This window comes from Cnephaeus nilssonii (assembly GCF_951640355.1).
Source record: "Cnephaeus nilssonii genome assembly, chromosome: 9".
In the NCBI taxonomy this organism is placed as follows: Eukaryota; Metazoa; Chordata; class Mammalia; order Chiroptera; family Vespertilionidae; genus Cnephaeus; species Cnephaeus nilssonii.
The window spans coordinates 92444399-92464460 of NC_137080.1; the positions used below are offsets into that span (position 1 = coordinate 92444399).

The 20062-nt window shown below is 46.3% G+C and overlaps 3 protein-coding genes across 8 annotated transcripts in view; 1 reads left to right on the forward strand and 2 right to left on the reverse strand.

Annotated features, from left to right (window-relative positions):
- ANKS1A (ankyrin repeat and sterile alpha motif domain containing 1A) overlaps positions 1-4161 on the reverse strand; it is a 174603-nt gene extending 170442 nt beyond the window's left edge. For 5 of the 6 annotated variants that reach the window (XM_079779998.1, XM_079779995.1, XM_079779999.1 and 2 more), the window contains exon 1: positions 3891-4160. In XM_079779998.1, coding sequence (XP_079636124.1) covers positions 3891-4075 — 185 coding nt within the window. In that variant the 5' untranslated portion in view covers positions 4076-4160. Of the gene's footprint in view, positions 1-3890 lie in introns of all 6 variants that reach the window. The other variant, XM_079779994.1, reaches the window with a different exon arrangement.
- Positions 4162-4277: 116 nt separating this feature from the next.
- On the forward strand, positions 4278-13586 carry TAF11 (TATA-box binding protein associated factor 11). The gene is made up of 6 exons (XM_079780011.1): positions 4278-4482; positions 4944-5522; positions 8911-9059; positions 10760-10847; positions 11370-11466; positions 12124-13586. Exons 2-6 carry the CDS (start codon positions 5352-5354, stop codon positions 12252-12254), a joined length of 636 nt encoding a protein of 211 aa, XP_079636137.1. The 5' UTR covers positions 4278-4482; positions 4944-5351; the 3' UTR covers positions 12255-13586.
- A 555-nt stretch (positions 13587-14141) lies between these two features.
- Positions 14142-20062, reverse strand: part of BLTP3A (bridge-like lipid transfer protein family member 3A) — a 60464-nt gene continuing 54543 nt past the window's right edge. The window contains exons 18-21 of the mRNA XM_079779993.1: positions 19264-19526; positions 18632-18740; positions 18438-18505; positions 14142-17718 (exon numbers count right to left, since the gene is read on the reverse strand). Of these exons, the coding sequence (XP_079636119.1) occupies positions 17593-17718; positions 18438-18505; positions 18632-18740; positions 19264-19526 (566 nt within the window). The 3' untranslated portion in view covers positions 14142-17592. The remainder of the gene's footprint in view (positions 17719-18437; positions 18506-18631; positions 18741-19263; positions 19527-20062) is intronic.

The window sequence follows — 20062 nt, forward strand, 5'->3', positions numbered from 1 at the left end:
ATAGAAAGTAAAATCCATGCTCTCCAGAAGCTCTGTAGCACTAGATACTGTGGACAGCTACGCTTTCTAGGTAATCTCCTTCTTATCCTCTTAAGTAACAAAAATTACATCTGAATCATTGTGGATAGAAAACCAAAATGTTTTTCCTCCTTTCATTAACAAGCTATAGTGAACGTAAATTAATCTTTATTTAATGGCTAAGAGTCACAATAAACAGGAATTATAGCACTAAGCTATAGTTTGGTGATACCTGGGGCCTCACCCGGTGTATAGGGCTATATACCTCTATGTTAATAGTCTCAAATTACTGGGGAGGGGGTGGGGGAGAGATCCTAGATTTTAATTGCTTTTTCTGTTTATTTGGTCAATCATACAAACATAACATAATATCATAAACACTGTAAGACCATGTATTGGGAGAGGGACTAATTTTTTTTATTCCAAGTGTGAGAAAGTTTATTTAGGAAGTTAGAGAGGTAGCGGTGAGCCAGCTGGACTGTGCAGGCTCGGGAAACAAGTTACAGAGGCAGCAGAAGGGCCCTTGGAGCTTAGGAGAGGGAAAGGCAAGGCTCCTGGGGGGGAAGGCGTGGGTGGGACTGACTAATTTTGATAAGAGTCCCTACGATATGCCAGGTCTGAGCTAAAACTTTGCAGTGTGTCTAGCAATCGGCCTGGCACAAAGTAGAGGACGGGTAAACATTGGGTAAGTGAATGGCATTAATGTGCCTGCCTGAGCAGGTCCGCTCCCTTATTTCCTGTTTCTAATCTGCCAAAGTTTGGAAAAGATACCCAAGTGCGAAATTTAAAATGTCTGGCATGGTACTTAGCACACAGCAGGTGCAGCATGGCAAAACGGTATGTGCTGAACTGAACTGAGGATGGCTAGCAGTGAGTACTTGCAATGTGCCAGAAATTGGGGTTTCTTCCACATATTACCTAAGACAGTACTATAAGGCAGGTAATATTATCCCATTTGATACGCAGATATTAAGGTTCAAAGTGGCTGAGTAATCTGTATAGTCAGTGGCGGTAACAGCACGAACCCAGGCAGTCTGACTCCAGACAAATGGCCTCAGCACGGTACTCCGCGGCCCCTGATGTACGAGGTAAATAAGGGAAGGTCGGAAGGACAGGCAGTTAATAACTTTTTTTTTTACTCTAGAAGTCTTCTATGCTGACTCTCAGGTACATTCTCAATGGTGAGGGTTACTATATGGAAGCACTATACTGACAGGCCAAAGCAACAAACTGTGAAAGTTGGGCAAGCAAAGTATTCGTCGACAACTACTGTACACGACAGATGATGGGTTCCAAAGTGGAAGCCTGGGAGATCAGTGTGCACTGGGTCATTAGGGACAGCTTTGCGAAGCTAAGACCTAAGCCCAAGCAGTGGAAGAGAAAAGGGGAGGGGTCAGAGAGGGGGCACTGTGTGGCTTAAGAAGAAGCACAAAGCTTTTGTGGAGTGAGGGGGAGGGTCATACATAGAGGACTAGAGGGACAGATTGATAAATGAAAAGATAAACACACGTGTGGTTTGGAACGTTTATATGCACTGCAGCTGTAAGCTCCTACTCCCGCCGCTTTACTTCGTCACTTAAACAGCTGGACAAGCGTCGCCTGCAGTTGGCAGTACCAGTGGGGGCAGGACAGGAAAGCCAATTCAAAGGCCAAGTCTGAAACTATGATTCCACCCAGGGTCCCTGAGGTGGGGAGTGTGGGCAGGGGACCCACCCTTTACTATTTCCAAATCTCAAAAGGCAGGACATGCTGACCTAGGGATTATTTAAACACACGGTCTGGGTTGCTTACAAGTCTCTCGCTAGATTGAACCAGTCACCTCTAATTAATGACACACCTAGTGTAACAAGTGCCTGCAGATGCCCCCGCCCCTGGGGGTCACAGGGAGGAGACGCTGGCCCCTAGGCTATTACCATCTCTCCAACAGCCACAGCAGCAGGTCAGGAGTCAGCTCTCCCACGCAGGGAATGGAGACACCACCATCCACACTCTATGACAAACTGGACATATTCTATTAGCAGGAGGCCCCAAGTAAAAACACTGTGCTCATCAAAGATTTCCTAGGCTTTCTTAACTACATGGCAGCTAAATCCTCAGCAAAATTTCAACAGCCTCGGAGTGAGAGCACCAAGAGTGACGTGACCTGTACTTGAAGGCAGGAGAGACATGAAAGCGTCTCACCTCAGCAGATACACTGGGGGTTACGGTATCTGGCAAACCTCCAAATGCTACATCATTCAACTCATTAGAAACAGGCACCTCCGAACTTGTAGTCTTTCTCATCTCTCAGACATCAAGAAGTACAGAAATATCAAAGTGATCCAGGCAAGATTCAAAACCCAATTCACTCATTTGAAGTACATTTTTCAACACCTGTGATGTAGGGACTGGGAATATAAACATGAGAAGACGAAATCACTCCGAAGGATGGAAATGTGTCCATCAGCTTAGCATTGCCACTCAAGGCTCCAGCAGGAAGTTCTCCCAGCGTCCCACTCCCACCACGTAAGTTTCCGTTCCCACTCTGTGCCTCCCCGCGAGGTGTGCCCACCTGGCACACTCTACTTCGCCTACCCAGATCCTTACTTCCTTCAAAGCCAGCTGAAGTCCCCCTCCTCCAGGAAGCCCTGATATCCATCTCATCCCAAAGGGATATCTCATTTCTCTGAACTACTAACAATTACGGTATTACCATCAGTTTATTTAGAAATGTATTGTCCTCTAATACTCTTCCTCAACAAACCCTGAGTGCCAATTGTGGGAAAGCATTTTTCCAGGGGCTGGAGAAATTGCAGCAAAAGTACTGGTGTTTTAATCCCCAAAAGAACTAAGGAGAGTTCTTCTCTTATATTACCTTTAAAAATCTTTCTATATTAGAGCGAGGTTCCCACTCGGTGCTTAATGCCTAACAATTTATTAGAGCCTTGGGCTTCCTTGGTCCAAGCTCACCCAAACTGATGTTACATAAACTAAAAGGGAACAAAAGCAAACCAAGCCATTTCTAAATGAACTTCCACTTCTTAAAAACCTCAAAAGAACAAGGAAGGAAAAGAAAACAGGCTATGAAAGTGCTGCTGAACCAACACATTTTACTCACACTGACAATCCCTCCCTCCAAGCCACGCAAAAGTGATCTCTTCTTCCCCATCCTTACAGCTCAGGTTCAAGGGTTTATTTTAACAACAGACCTTGGAGAAGTGGAGAGCACCCCTCAGTTTCCTAAACAAGTCTCTCTAAAGCTTTATTTCTTGACGAATAAGCCCCTGATGAATCCTGCATATGCCACTTAACAGGCTGGCTAATCCAATGAGGTTCACTACAAGGAACTCGAGTTTGAGCTTCAAGCACAAGACGGGCTCAAAGAACACTCTAAAGGTGTTAAGTCCAGAGGCAATTTTAATGTAAACAACAAAAGCCAGGTCCTGCAGAGCCCGGAGGGAGATTCCAAGTTCCCAAAAGGAGGGAAGCAAGAGAATTTCCTCCAGGGGCGCCGCGAGATTCTGCAAGGATGGGCAGTTTCTGCAGGAGGAGAGGGCGATTTTTAAAATATATATATTTTGCTCTAAAGTGGCTTGTTACATACGACAGCTGGCACCCTACAGCGGGCGAGGGCGAAGCCGGGCTGTGCCATGCGGCATTGGCTGCCACCTGGGCACTCCCACCATTCTTCGTAGCCAGGTCAGGAGACCAGACCTGGAGAGCCCGGCGCCTCTCGGACCCGCACCAGCGTCCCTGGTCCCGATGGCCGTCTGCCCTCGCCTCGGGGCACCCCGAAAACCCACCCGCCCGGGTCTCTGGAGCCTCGATCTCTCTAGGGACCCAGGAGACTAGTCCCCAGGCGGCTGCCCGGCTGCCCGGGGCCCGTTACCCACCTGAGCAGGCTGGAGAGGGGATGGCTCGAAGAGCCGAGGCCGCCGCCGCCGCCTCCGGAGCCGCCGCCGCCGCCGCCGCCGCCGCCCCCGAAGCCAGAGGAGAGCCGTTTCCCGGACAGCAGCTTCTCCACGGCCGGGAGGTGCCCGGTGCGGGCCGCCTCCAGCAGCTCCTGCTCCTTCCCCATCCCCAGGGCCACCGCCCCCTGGACCCCCGCCCGGGGCCGCAGCCGAGCCGGCTCAGGCTCCCAAACTTTCCGTCTCCGGGCAACGCACCCCCCCAAAACCGGCCGGGGACACCACCCCCCTCCCCCCGCCTCCCCCCTCCCCAACAGCGCGTCACTTCCGGGATCCGGCGTCACGCGTCACGGCGCCCTGCGCCCGCCCTGCGCCCACCTAGCTGGGCGGGGCTCGCGGGCGGCACAGGTGGCCGTGGGAGCCACGTGGGCCGCGCGGTGGCCAGCGGGGCCTCCAGGGGCGAGAGCAGAGCGCCGCGCGGTCGCCCCGGTACAGGTGAAGGGAGCCGCGGGCCCACCTGCGTCCGCCTCCCGACGTGCGCTCTTCCCAGAGGTGTTGGAGCCCAGACGTGAATACGGTAATGCAGGCCGTAGAAACAAAGAGGGCAATGTGGTAACGCGCACCGGCATTCCTAGTCCATTCTTCAGTGCGCATAAATGATGGAATGGGTGCGGGGGCCCAGGGGCCCAGGGGCGAATAAAATGCCCCTCAGTACCTCAACGACGGAAGGGAGCAAAATTCTAAAATAAAAATACACCCACTTCATGCTCCCAGTCCCTGAAAGGGCTCCTAAAGTGAAACTCAAAATAAAAGAACCTCCCTCTTACTTTTGATGGAATTAACCAGTCTGCCGGGGAAAGTCAGGTGTGGGAAACGGACCCCGACCCTGAGTGCCAGTGACTGGAAAAGCCTTTTAATTGGGCATAAACTAGGTTTGTTTCGGGCACTAGCACTGCCCCTGGCCCGAAGTGGGCGCTCAGGGGTGCGCAGTGGACAAATGGGCTGGGCAGATTCCGTTCACGCTACTTTTCTTCCAAGGTGCTCGCGGTGGGAGCCAGGCCCGTGGAGCCGCGGCCGAGGCCCAGCGAGCACGTCGCCGGGAGCCGCGTCCCACGCGCTTCGCGGACGGCGCTCCCCTCCCGCCGGCCGGGGAAGCGGGGAAGGACGGAGTTCACTGACGTGGCGGGCTTGGAGGCGGCACGGAGAGGGGAGTCCTCCGGTACACCGTGCAGCTCTCCTTTAAAAGGCGGCTTTCCCAGGATGGGGAGTCCACCGGCTGAAACCCGTGCCCTCGCCCACCGCCACACTTAAAGCGGGGCCCGGACGTCGCCTCTGAATGACGGCGGAGGAGCCGCGGGTGACGTCATCGCGGCGCGACGACAGGAAGTGAGCTTCCAGCCCCCGTGTGTGGCGGCGCCGCGACCCGCGGTCCCACGTTCGGCTGCGATGGATGGCGCCTGCGAGTCGCCCGCGGAAAAAGGCGGAGAGACAGGGGCGTCCGACGAGGCGGCCGCAGCCCCCGCGGGCCCTGGGGCCACCGACGCGGACGGACACCCGGAGGAAACGGACGCGGACGGAGACGGGGACTTGAAAGAAGCCGCGGCTGAGGAAGGCGAGGTAGGGAGACGTTGGCGGGGCCGAGAGGACCCCGCGATTGTGCTCTGGCTGCGCAACCTCCTGCCTGTGGACCCCCACCCCCCGCCCGGCCAAGACCATTGGGACGCACGATCCCTCTGATCGGCAGTCGTGGAGGCGGGTCGGGGTGGGCGGAGACAACACTGGAGTGCTGGTCCGGTCCGGGAGACCCGAGCACTGGGTTCATATATTTAATCCCCACCCTTCACTATTAAAACTCCTTCTAAGGGAATTTTAATAGCGTCTTGGTTTTCCTGGTGAGGAAATTGGGATCCGATGTCACACTGAGACAGTGCAAGAGCGAGAACCCAGGATTCCTAGAATCCCTTCCACTGCGGTGTGGTTTCTCACAGACGTTGCTTAAGCATAACTTGTTATTCTAGGCAGCAGACTCGTTAAAGGGAGGCTGAGGGAGCTACCGGTTTAATCACCTATGTCCAAGGGTCTCTCTATGGCATAAACACACTAGACCCATCAGTTGTGCCAGGCCAAAGCACCGCACGGATCGCTAGCCGAGCGTCAGCCAGGGGACCAGAAGCTCGGTGTTCTCTGGGTTCCCCTTCTAGAGAGAGAATCGTAGGCTCTTAGAGCTGTAAGTTTGGCGCTTAAAGAGATCAAGTAAGGATATTAGATTAGACACAAACAGCCTTTCAGAGCATCAAGTTTTATTAAAATACTAGAGGCCCGGTGCATGACATTCATGCAGGGGAGGGGGGGTTCCTCAGCCCAGCCTGCACCCTCTCCAATCTGGGACCCCTCGCGGGATGTCCTACTGCCCATTTAGGCCCGATCCCTAACGTGCAGTTGGACATCCCTCTCACAATCCAGGACTGCTGGCTCCCAACTGCTCGCCTGCCTGCCTTCCTGATTGTCCCTAACTGCTTCTGCCTGCTGACCTGATCACCCCCTAACCACTCCCCTGCCAGCCTGATTGATGCCTAACTGCCCTCCCCTGCAGGCCTGGTCCCTCCCAACTGCCCTCCCCTGCTGGCCATCTTGCGGTGGCCATCTTGTGTGTTAGAGTTACGGTCAATTTGCATATTGCTCTTTTATTAGATAGGATAGAAAGTAAGAACTTTTAGAAAAAGAAAAATGTTGTGAAACTTTTTTTTTAAAAGACTTTTTTTTTAATATAGTTTATTGATTTTTTACAGAGAGGAAGGGAGAGGGATAGAGAGTTAGAAACATCGATGAGAGAGAAACATCGATCAGCTGCCTCCTGCACACCCCCTACTGGGGATGTGCCTGCAACCAAGGTACATGCCCTTGACCGGAATCGAACCTGGGACCTTTCAGTCCGCAGGCCAATGCTCTATCCACTGAGCCAAACCGGTTTTGGCTGTTGTGAAACTTTTAAAAAGGAACCTTTGACCTCGCTGGCCTGGCTCTGGTTGAGCATCGACCTCTGAACCAGGAGGTCACAGGTCACAGTTCGATTCCAGGTCAGGGCACATGCCCAGGTTGCCTGCTAGATCCTCATTGTGGGGTGTGCAGGAGACAGCCGATCAATGGTTCTCTCTCTCTCTCTCTCTCTCTCTTCCTCTCCTTTCCTTAGCAATAAAAATACATTTTTAAAAAACAGAAACTTTGAAACATCTCAAAAACAAAAAGGATTTGAGGAATATTAGCTTATTTCAATAGAGAGTTCACCACATACAGAAATTTGTACCCAACAGAAAATGTAACTTTTTTATGCTTCCAAAACACTTTTAAAAATTGACCATAAACCGGACCACACAGAAAAGCAAAAATTCTTAAAAGTAGAAATCATAACAGGCCACATCCTGTTAGAATAGTGCAATAAACTTGAAATTTAACAACAAAAAGTTCCCACTTCCACTCGCACCCCCCAAAAAACTAACACCTGGACACTTTAAACTGTTTTCTAAATGGCCCCTAGATTAAAGGAATTAACTAAGAGACACTACCATCAAATCCAAGGGGTTTGATCAAAACCTTAAAGAAAAATTCATAGCCTTACATATTTATATTAACAAGCAGGAGATATTGAAAATAAGCACCCAACTCAAGAAACCAGAAAAAGAACAAAATAAATCAGAAGAACGTAGAAACAAGAAGTTGATAAGAATAAAAGTAGGTATTAATGAGTGAATGTTTTAAAAAACATAAGAAATAATAAAAACCTGGTTATTTGGAATGTAAGTGCACAACATTATGAAATAAGGGCTATAGGCACTGATAGAGAGATCTTTAAAGTTTTAAGAAAATTTAATGTTCAGGTGTAGACTATATAAATCCTTAAATCAAAGAAAAATGCCTCATTTTTAAGGAAAATATAAATAACCAAAACTGCTGAAGCACAAAGAGGTTATAAAACTTGTATAATCAGTAAGTAGAGAAGAAAGTGAAACGGTTGCCAAAGATATACTATCCTAACTGTTACTTACCTCTCATATTCCTGTGTTTAAATGAGAGTTCCTCTTGAAAAAACAAAGGTGAAATTAATGAGATTCGTTGTATCCTTAGATTGTAAATTAAATTGGAGGGGATGAAGCTTGGATTTTGATTGTTTGTTTGTTTGTTATTAAACAGACATTAAACATCTAGCATAGCCTGGCCAGCATGGGTCAGTGGTTGAGCATCAACCTATGAATCAGGAAGGTCGAGGTTCAATTCCCCATCAGGGTACATGCCTGGGTTGCAGTCTCGATCCCAAGTGTGAGGTAGGCAGCCAATCAATGATTCTCTCATCATTGATGTTTCTATCTTTCCCTCTCCCTTCTCTCAAATCAATAAAAATATATTTTTTTAATCTAGCATAAATAAAACTATGCTAAATGTTTTAGTGGGGTGAGATAAATGAGACAAACCTGTCTTCACAAAGTTTTCAGTCTAGTAAATATTTGCATGATGCAGTAGAATTAAAAGATAGGAAGAAAAGAGTACTACATGTGGGAGAAGCTCATTTAAATGTTCCAAATTCAAAGAAACACTGTTTTGATTAGAAGATGCCTTCTTTTTAATATTCTTTCCACATGGAATCATCACAAGTAAAGAGATCTATAGATTTAGAAGCAGAAGAGCTGGCCGGACGGAAAGGACTTTTCTGACATCCCCTCTAAAGAATGAGGTTAGGAGAGTGGGCGCAGGGGGAAAGGTTCTCATGATCCTTGGCATTTTATTGCCCTTGTAAACAAATGTGGGAGCTATGATCATACCTAAACAAGAAAACTGGATTTTTAGCTACTTTTCTTTCCACAGCTAGGCTATAAATTTCTTTAGGGGAGCTAGTGTATCCTACCATTGAATAAGTGGATTTGTTGTGTTGTAATGAGAATGATGTTTTCTTACCTTATCCAAGTCTGGAAAGTAGGCCAAATATATAAAAGCGTTTCTTTCATCTCCTCAGCTCAAGAGTCAGGACATCTCAGATTTAACAGCAGTTGAAACGGAAGACTCATCATTACTCACTCCTGCAGCCAAAAAACTGAAAATAGACACCAAAGAAAAGAAAGAGAAGAAGCAGAAAGTGGATGAAGATGAGATTCAGAAGATGCAGTAAGTTACTTTCTGATCTTTCCCCATTGCCAGGCTCTAACTTGACCACACAAAATTAAGAAATTTTTCTTGCCGAGACCGGTTTGGCTCAGTGGATAGAGCGTCGGCCTGCGGACTCAAGGGTCCCAGGTTCGATTCCGGTCAAGGGCATGTACCTTGGTTGCGGGCACATCCCCAGTAGGGGGTGTGCAAGAGGCAGCTGATCGATGTTTCTCTCTCATCGATGTTTCTAACTCTCTATCCCTCTCTCTTCCTCTCTGTAAAAAATCAATAAAATATATTTTAAAAAAAATAAAAATAAATTTAAAAAAAGAAATTTTTCTTGACCTTTAATTTTTTTTTTTTTTATAAACTCATTATGCTTTCTGATTGTAAAAGTAGTATGGTTTCATTGCAAATAATTCAGAGACTACAGAAAAATAGGGGGAAAAAGTTACCCATAATCCCATCACTTAGAGTTTACCCAGGGTATATACCTTTTCATGTGTTTTTTTTTTTAATGTTTGATATGTATTGCTAAATGTTTTCATGTCAGTAAATATGCCTGTAAATCATCATTTTTAATGGCTACATTGTATTCCATTGTGTGGATGGGCCATAATTTAACCAATCCCTGCAACCGTTCTTGTGTTTTGGATTTTTTTTTACAACATTATGATGCACATCTTTGCATACTTGTCCATTTGATTCCTAAAATAAACTGGAAGTGTAGTTGCTAGTTCAAATAGTATGAATATTTTCAAAAGATTTTCATACGTATTTCTAAATTCTTCTCCAAAAAGGTTGTTCCACTTCACATTCTATCAGCATGTATGACTTTCTGTCTTCCCATTCTCTTTAGTACCATTCTTTTTAATACTTGTCAATCTGGTTTATGAAAAATGTTACCTTGTTTATTATTTTAATTTCTTTACTAGTAAAAGTTAATTTTTTTCCCTCTATACTTATTGGCCATTGGTGTTTTTGTAAAGGTTCTGTTCATGTCCTTTGCTCATTTTCTAAAATTGGTATGGCTGCCCAGCCACATGGCTAAATGTTTGAGCATCAACCTATGAACCACATCAGGACACATTCCTAGTCAGGGGCACATGCCCAGGTTGAGGGCTTGGTTGCCAGTAGGGCATGCAGGAGGCAGCTGATCAATGATTCTCTCTCATCATTGATGTTTCTATCTCTCCCTCCCTCTCACTTTCTCTCTGAAATCAATAAAAAATATATATATCTAATAAATAAATAAAATTGGTATGGCCATTGTTTTATTTATGTGAAAGAATTCATTCCTATAGAGTATTAACCCTTTTCCATGTATTTTACAAAATTTTCCTCCTTAATCTGTTAATGTTGAAAACTATTGGTTTGAACATAACTTTATGTATTAAATTTTTACAATAACGTGAAGTGTAATAAGGTCGCATTATAGGAGAGCCTAAGGCTGAAAACACAATCTATATGGTATGATACAGTGACCTACATTGTTGTTTGAGTTTTTGTTCTTAATAAAGTAAGAAAGGAAATTGTGTTTAACTTACTCTCAAGTGCCTTAAGAGTAGAAATACTTTTTCATTCCTCATGAGCATTAACCTAATACCATCAACCCCTTGACAATTCATTTTCAATTTGACAATTGATTTTATTGATGTAATAAATATTTTAAGCATTCTTTCCTATAAGTTAACTTAATTACCTGAATCTTTGTCTAGAATCCTGGTTTCTTCTTTTTCTGAGGAGCAGCTGAACCGTTATGAAATGTACCGCCGCTCAGCTTTCCCTAAGGCGGCCATTAAAAGGGTAAGGATGGACTATCACACTTCATTTTCATCAGCTGGGAGAACCAAACTGGTATCCAGAGTTATGTCCCTTGGCATTTGGAAGTGACGTGTTAGGCAAGTTGGGGTCATTTAAGCGGGAAAATAAAAATAACATGTCCCTCAATAATTTGACCAATTTCGGTTTTGCATTCCAGGGATAGGGTCTTGACCAGGCGTCCTCAAACATCGGCCCGCGGGCCACATGCGGGTGTTTTTGCTGTTTTGTTTTTTTACTTCAAAATAAGATATGTGCAGTGTGCATAGGAATTTGTTCATAGTTTTTTTTAAACTATAGTCCGGCCCTCCAACGGTCTGAGGGACAGTGAACTGGCCCCCTGTTTTAAAAGTTTGAGGACCCCTGGTCTTAACACACAGAATCGTTGCTTCAAGTCTCAATTTCAGCAATGGCCTTTGGCAAACACTCTCAGTGCAGAGCTCCTGTGGGCACTTGTTTCTGAAGCCGGGCTGGACTGCTTTAATCAGTCTTTGTCCTTCTCTCCAGCTGATCCAGTCCATCACTGGCACCTCCGTGTCTCAGAATGTGGTTATTGCTATGTCGGGTATTTCCAAGGTTTTCGTCGGGGAAGTGGTAGAAGAAGGTGAGTGGTGTTGGTGTAAGTAATGGATTGAACCTGTGATGGTCTTATTTTCAAGAACATCGGGACTGAGGGACTTAATGAGGCCCCTGTAGTAGTTTCCACTTCCACTAGAGGTTGATCAAGGGGGGCGGGGACCTTTGTATTCAGCAGAACGTGACCATTAGTCCTTCAGCGCTTCCTACTGGGAGTTAGGAAACATCTAGGAAATGTCCCTTCCTGATTCCGGCCCGCAGCCCAGGGTGACAGAAGCAGACCTTGTATTTTTCTCCAATGAACTTGGTTCGTTTCTGCTGCCAAAAGGTACAAGAAAGGCTGTCACTGGGGCTGACCAGTGTGAGGAGTTAGAACTGATGTTTTGACCCTTGAAACTGCTCCCATACTTAACCGAGTAAATAGCTTGGCTGCTGCCCACTGCTAATCACTAGCAACCCCAGTGCGTGCCCTTGACCAGGAATCAAACCTGAGACCCTTCGGTGCCAGGCCCAGTGCTCTAACCACTGAACCATGCTGGCCAGGGCCAACATGGTACATTTTAGAGAAAATGCCTTGGTTTACTTCCTCAGCAAGCTTAGAAGAGTTGATGAGAATTACAGTACTCAGAAGGATTGTGAATAAGCTCTGGTGTGCTCACGAAACTGTCTCCTTACCTCTCTTTAGCACTGGATGTGTGTGAGAAGTGGGGAGAAATGCCACCACTGCAACCCAAACATATGAGGGAGGCTGTTCGGAGGTTAAAGTCAAAGGGGCAAATACCCAACTCGAAGCACAAAAAAATCATCTTCTTCTAAGACCGAAGCCGAGAAAGGCCTGGCACTGGAGGACGTGCTGGTTCCAGACTTGGGATTGCAGGCTGCCTGCGCACTGGTGCTTTGGGATCTGCCCATGTTTCAGTGTCTTTCTCAACACTGTTCATCACACCTAGAAAGCATGCGGCCTGTTGCATACATGCCTTGACTAAATATTGGGACCTTTGGGCATTTTGAGGCATTTAATTGTCTGGCTAGTTGGAAGCAGAAAGGCACATGGGCATGGCTTCTCTGGACGAGCTGCTTCCAGAGAGAAAACCTCTCCAGGAGAACTTGGATAGTTTCGCACTGGAGCCTGAAGTTGCTGTCTTAGGTTTTCTTACCTCTGGTTTTAAGTAGACGAAACAACCAGGAACTTCTGACGTAGTGCTACTCCAAACGAACGGCATTGTGGTGCAGGAGAGGGGAATAGTTTCTCCCTGTCAACATTAAACAATCTCCCATGGGTTTTGGTGAGTGATAATTAAACTGTTTCCCAGCTTGTTGTATGTGTATTCATTTTCTAACTGGTTGGAATAGGGGGAATTCATCATTCGTTTTTTTGGTGTCAGTAAAACTGGTCTTGGATTTTTTTTGTGAAAATTTGAGCCCTTCTCACTTTCTACTAGAGCTATTAAAATTTAATATTAAAAAAGAGAGTACTTAAAGCACTTAAGAACAGTGTAAAAGCCTGTATATTTCAGATTTCTTATAGATATACCACAACCAGTTCTGTATAATTTGCTTTTTTCAGGTGGTTCACAGAACCAGTACACTCTGTTTGATTAGATATTGTAACATTGAAGTTTCCCAATACTGACCAGTATTCTAGTTCATCAGATAAATTCCCATTGTTTTCCTCAAATGAAGGGGAATGGTGTGACCTTTCCGTGACAGTGATTGGCAGTAATAAGGCTCTAGTCTTAGCTGGCGGTCCCCAAGAACTCTTTCCTCTCAGTGTCACAGGGAGGAGGGCTTGAAGCTGCTCTGAAGCTTTCCATTCTGTGGAGCACCCTGCGTGGGGGAAAGACTCACAGAGTAGGGCAAATCTTAGTATCTTACTCGAGTCATGGCTTTAAACTTGTCCTTAGCCAATGGAGAAGACACTTCAGTGGGGCTAAAAAGTGGTGTTAAAAGGCTAACTCTTGCCGAAACCGGTTTGGCTCAATGGATAGAGGGTCAGCCTGCGGACTCAAGGGTCCCAGGTTCGATTCCGGTCAAGGGCATGTACCTTGGTTGCGGGCACATCCCCAGTAGGGGGTGTGCAAGAGGCAGCTGATCGATGTTTCTCTCTCATCGATGTTTCTAACTCTCTATCCCTCTCCCTTCCTCTCTGTAAAAAATCAATAAAACATATTTATAAAAAAAAAAAAAAAGGCTAACTCTTGACCAAAAACGAATGAACTAAGGGGAAATGAGGGAACAAACATTCTCAGTTCTAACAGGAATTTTTTTAACAGTAATAGGAACTGTATTTCAATGTGAGATACTGGGTAAGGCTGGAACTTACAAATAACAAGGGAGAAAGTTCACATCCCAAGTCTGGCCACTTAGCAAAACCTCCCAGTTTAAGAGTGTTTCACCTTGTGTCTAAGAGATGGGGAAAATAATCCCCATTCAACAATAGCTACTATCCGTACCTCCCCAGAGGTGAACGGGAATCTTATCCTAGCAGAAGGTGGGGGAAGCCGTTGGTCAGAGGATAGTACATCCACCAGAATCTCTTGAAATACTTCATGACTGTGGTAAGTCACAGCTTTTGCAGTTCTCATTATCAGGATGTTACCTACTAGCTTGTGCAGCAATGTTCCGTTATTTCCATAGTTTTATGATGTTACAACTGATTTTAGATGTTTAGTCAAGTATTAAAGGAGGAAAAAAACAGAAGCCCTTAGTGTAAAGGTTAAAATGGAAAGTCCCATATCACCACAGCAATACTTCAAACTACCTTCTTCCCAATACCCTCCTGAACTAAGGGGAAGCTAATGTAAGTGGGTTAAATGGAAGCCTTCAAGTTATGGGATGTGTGAGGGGTGGTGTTTACGCCTTGGGTATTCCATACATAGGAACCATTCCTTTTAGAACCATGAAAAGGTACATAAAGTTGAGGCCCATGGCAAAATCAAGGTCAGATTAAACATACAGCAAAAAGCAGCCAACACAAGAATAGAACCACGCCTTTTGTCTTGAGAAACTAGGTTAATTATTCCAGTGAGTTGAAAACAATTAGATTGAAAACCATCCCTGCAGCTCAGCTGAGAGATTGACACCGGTGCAAGTGCACTAAAGCATATCTCCGGTACATCCACGTAAACAGGAAATGCAGTCACAGAAGAGACAGTTGTAAAGGTTTCAAAGCCCAAATGCTGATGTGCAGTGGCTGGCGTCTGGGAAGTGGTGCCATCATCACTCCAGACGATTTCGTGAGGTATTATTTCTTGTTCAGAGACTTCAAGCTCCAAGGCAGAAATCGTAAGCAGTCCAAAGGAGCTACCATTTTTTTCCTTTACATTTATCCTGATGATAACCAGTTCACATTTCATTATGAAAAAAGAAAATCTTCCCTCTTCCATTGAAGAGAAGCAGGAAGTTACACAAGATGTTTACTAAAATTCCATGGGACAAATGACCCCTACCATATTTCCTGAGGGACGGTTTCAAGATACAATGGCCAAAGCCGCTGTATAATGGAAGTGAAATATCGGGCTCCGTTTGTCACCTGGACCAGAGCCCCAGAAACTGAGCTGGCTATTAACGGGGTTAACCTTGGTATTGCCCAGGTTTCTACTGCCTTCCACCAAGCCCAAGTTCTTAAGGTAAAGGTATACCAAGCAATGCCGATTAGGCATGTTCTTCGCATGGAGGGATATGGCGGGCCGGGGAGGAGAGAAGGGGGAGAAAATCAGTGTGATTTTAAACCAATTCTGGTGAGCCCAAAGTTGAATAACTCCATTTTCCAGCGACTGGATCTCCCTCCTCCCCTTCCAAGACTTTAGAAATGCCATAGGGAGGACTGGTGACCCATTTGTTCTCCATTCTGCCTTTGAAGCAGCATTAAGGGAGTTGTATTTCCCCAAATAGCCCTAGTGGCCTGCAATTCCTTTTGGGGGGCCTCTACCATGCAAGGACTCCTTACCCCCCCACCCCCTGCAGCCCTGCACAGGTCCTGCCAGAGCACTTGACAAGCTCCACAAGTTTCTGATTTGCTATGAGAAGTGCTTCCTTTTGCCTAAGGCTCTGCGGTAAGTATTTCAGGACCTGGTGAACATGTCCTTCCTCTTGCTGGATATGTGATCAAACACCACCCCCCGCTATCATCATTCAAGATGGGTCCTCATCTTAGTGCCTCCACCCCCCATCATTTTTGCTGCTCTCTGCACCTGTATATTTTAAGTAAGACCCAAGGTGCACAGGTGATTAAGACACTAGCATGGCCGTGTGTGCGGTCCTTTTCTGGGTTGTCTTCATGTGCCCTTGCTGATGATGTAGTTGGCCTTTTGGCCACAGTAGCACATCGACCCTTCCCCTCAGCAATGCCTCCTTTTCTGTCCTGAGTTTTAACAGAGCGCACTGTCAGCTGCTGTGCTGTTTTCTGTAAGTGCATTCCTTCCCACTCACCTGTCACTTTCCTGAGTATTCGCAGCCTGGCTTGTGGCCCTTCTGCAGTGTGTGTGTGTGTGTGTGTGTGTGTGTGTGTGTGTGTGTGTGTGTGTGTTTACAGTCTCTGGTTTACCTTTCAATGCCTACAAGTAGTGACATATGATTGCATTGTAATATCCTACTTTCAGGTTATTTATGAAAATATTAAATAAGGTTAAACCAACCATCAATCAGTAGGAAACTTCCCCTGTTAACACTCTTTTCCAGAAACATGTTTATTCTTAAGTCTCTAAGTTGTTTCCAAAATATTCCCATAATCTCACAGTAACTGGTGCTTTTAAACTGCCTTAATGAAGAACTTGGCAAAAGTTCTTTAGAAGTCTGAACAAATTAGATACTGTTCCTTCTTGAACACATGTTTCTTTTTATCCTAAAAAATCTATAATATACAAGTTGGGCATGATTTCCCACAGGGAAACATTTTAACTTTCCTTCAATAGGTCAATGTGATCAAGACTTTACTGACACTACTAAATCACTAATTTACCATCCTGCCGATTCAAGGTGAGTTAGCTGATGAGTTTCTGTCCAATCAACACAGTCTGAAGTACACAAAAGAGTATAGATGAAGGTAGAGTGTTAAGGAAGAATTAGGTAGGAAAGAAAGGAGGAAATTGCGCTTTTCGTGGGCAGGGGTCAAAACCTAGCTAGGATGAAGGGTATTTTTTTTTTTAAGTCAAAATTACATGATTTTAAAAAGCCACCGTGATAGAGGGGAGTGGGGTGCAACAGACTAAGGTGTTTATGTTATAGTTTAAACCACATTTCAGCTCCCGAACAAAAGCTAAGGAGAGTGCTGGTAGAAAGTCCTAGTGCTGGGGAGACATGTGCCAGGGACCCTGGGGAGACAGGAAAGCACCTCTGAGGTGCAGCCGCAGGAGAGGCAGGGTTCTAGGCAGGCACCTGGGGCTCAGAACCAAGCTCCCTGCTGGTCCCCACCACATCATGCCTTCAACCATCTAACTCAGAGTGATTATTATTTTCTTGACTTAAATTTCAAATAAACTGTTACAGAAGGGAAAGCCACTGTTGTTTACTTTCTACCACAGCATCACAATGACAAAGCAATAACAAAGGAAGCTGAACCCTGAAAAATCTGATTGTAATATCAGCCAAGAAGATATGAGCTTAGTTTTGGTTCTCTTTCCAAAAAAAGCAGGGTCCCGGTCTCCCTTATCTCGTGCCTCTCCTGGCTCCCGCCTTGCTGGCTGCTTCCTGTTGCACTCTACCCCTGTGGCCAGAGCTCAGGCAGGACTGTTCAGGTCTGCTACAGGAAGCTCTAGGAAGAGAATCTTTGGTGGCTGTGTGACTGAGGAGGTGAGCACTTCCCCTTGTTCACACAGGTTGTGGAGGAAGCAAATGTCTGTCATGAAACCATGCAGTGAAATGGCCCTACAGTGTGGAGAAGATGCCACCCAGTGTGCAGAGCACCCAACAGCTTTATATAGGCAAGACGGGATGCGTGAGCCACGCACAAAGCTGCCCCCAATTTCCTGGAACACAGTCATGCTTGGCCCTGTGTGCCATCCCAGTGACAACACCTGGCAGAAAGGAGTTAAGCACTCCCGGTCCCTCTGGCATCCTTAGCCCATGTATTCAACACTGGAGGCCGCCTTCTCTCGCGGGTGCTGATGGTGCTGGTGACTGCCTCTCCTTGGCACAGATGGCTGAGCCACAGCTGTCAGAGCTCAAAGAAGGGGTTATATTTCCTAAGCTCCCGAAAAAGTTTGTCTTTTTCCTGGTTGGCATTGGCCAATGCTTGTTTAGTTTCTATAAGTTCCTTTTGTAGGGCAGACAGTTCTTTCACCTGAGGAACAATAAGTAATTCAGTTAATGAATAAAATAACACAACTTGAAAAAAGTAAAAACAGTAAGGGAACAAGGTGGAAGAAAGATCCACAAGTTTGGCCAATGATCAAGAGAACCCAACTCGATTTTTTCTAGGAGTCTAATCCCTTCTTCAGAGTTCATCCATTACAGGGACAACAGCTGGAAGATGTGTGTTCAGCAACCGTCCTTCTACCACCAGCTCCTGATTGACAACCTCTATTCAGCGCATCTAGAGGCTGCTACTAGGTGACAGAGCCCAAACCACCCATCCACATACAGCACAAGAAACCTTTCCAGCCTTCTGGGGTAGTGTGTGGTTGTTGTTGTTGTTTTTTTTGGGGGGGTTGTTTTTTTTTGTTTTTTAATATATATTTTATTGATTTTTGACAGAGAGGAAGGGAGAGGGAGAGAGAGTTAGAAACATCAATAAGAGAGACACATCCATCAGCTGCCTCCTGTACACCCCCTACTGGGGATGTGCCCACAACCAAGGTATACATGCCCTTGACCGGAATCAAACCGGGGACCTTTCAGTCTGCAGGCCGACGCTCTATCCACTGAGACAAACCAGTTAGGGCCAGCCTTCTGGGTTTTACCAGCTTCTGCGACTACAGTCCCTAGGGGCTTATGGGGAAGGTACTGTTCAGTTGGGTCCTCTCGCTGTCCAAAAGCCTCCCCTGTGAGCACCAAAAATACCTGTTCTTTTGGGAGCTGTCTCTTTTCACTGTTCGGTACTTCGGCTGATGGTCTGTCCTGAGCAGCAGCTGGAAAAAAAGCAAAGGTTCTAAATGACAAGTGGCTGCCCAGATGCAGACAATTCCCAGTTGTCACCTATTCCCTTACAGGAGGAGAAAGGCAGAGAAGCCAGGGGGCTCACAAGCCCAACTCACCGCCTACGTGGAACACACCATCATCACTCCGCTTCAGCACAACATGCTCCATGGCTAGAGTGATGGGCACAGGGCCCGGAGACGTTGGGTAGATGGGGGGGATATCATCCTACAGGAAAGAGGGAATGCATGATGCCCCCACCAACGCAGAGCAATCAGGTAACAACCCAGGCTTCTCCCATTCAGTCTGAAGCACTGCTATGTCATTGTTTATTCATACATTCTTGCAAGGTGTGAGCACTGTAATGTCATTGTTTATCCATACATTCTTGCAAGGTGTGAGCACTGTATGTCATTGTTTATCCATACATTCTTGCAAGGTGTGAGAGGCACAATGAGTCTCTCCCATTCTAGAGATGGTGAAACAGGATCAGATAAACTAGGGATTGCACACAATTACGCTGCACGCCAAGGACAAGGTCAGGGCTACAGACAAGGTCTTTGGGCCTGAACACAGGGCTTTTTGACAACACAGATGTATGTAGAGCTATAACATTGACAAAGAATTCGAATATGCTTTTCCTCCCTCACTCCTCACTCATTTTACAGAGACAAGGCAAGAGGCTAAAGCTGTCACTGCCAGAATTCCTGGCCTGATAAAGTCTAGGGTGAAAACCCAAAGTCTCTCTCACCTTCAGGGTGATTCTGGAGGTCAGGAGCTCAATCTGCATGGGAACTACCACCGGAATCTCCTCATCCTCCAAGAAGGGCCCCAGGCCATTGAGCACTGAGGTGAGCAGCTCAAGGTCACAGCCTTGAAGCACTAAATGCAGGAAGCCATTCTTTGTGGCCAGGGGGGAATGAACAGCTGCACCAGGCCCCACCTCAAAGCGTAGGCCCACAGCTGGCCTGATGTGGCAAGTCTTCGAAGTTGAGGATTCTTGAAAGCTCATACCTTAGAAACAACAGAAGAAAACATTAATTAAATAACAGTCAGGGACTGTTCTAAGCACTTTATATACTAGAGGCCCAGTGCACGAATTCGTGCACAGGTGGGGTCCCTCGGTCTGGCAGGTGATCGCCCAGTCCTGATCGATCGAGGCTGATGGGGGCCGGCTGGCCAGGGAGGGGAGGGTTCCAGGGCGTGTCCGGCCCTCTTGCCCAGTCCTGATCACCAGACCCCAGCAGCAAGCTAACCTGCTGGTAGGAGCATCTGCCCCCTGGTGGTCAGTGCGTGTCATAGCGACTGATCGAGGGGTCGGCCAAAAGTTCGACCCATCAGACACTTAGCATATTATGCTTTTATTATGTAATAAAATATTACATAATATTTATAACAACCCTATGCCAAAAATATTATCATCCTTCCCATCTTAGAGATGAAGGAACTAAGACCCAGAGAATAACTGCCCAAAGTTACACCACTTATAATAGCAGGACAGGATCTGAGCACTAGCAGCCTGACGGCGAAGACCACGGGCTATGATGCCC

Excerpts from the sequence above, each read along its gene's own strand:
- TAF11 (XM_079780011.1), top strand. The coding sequence starts at position 5,352 with ATGGATGGCGCCTGCGAGTCGCCCGCGGAAAAAGGCGGAGAGACAGGG. Across the intron at positions 9,060-10,759 it reads GATGAGATTCAGAAGATGCA|AATCCTGGTTTCTTCTTTTT; the intron begins GTAAGTTACTTT and ends ATCTTTGTCTAG. Across the intron at positions 11,467-12,123 it reads CGGGGAAGTGGTAGAAGAAG|CACTGGATGTGTGTGAGAAG; the intron begins GTGAGTGGTGTT and ends ACCTCTCTTTAG.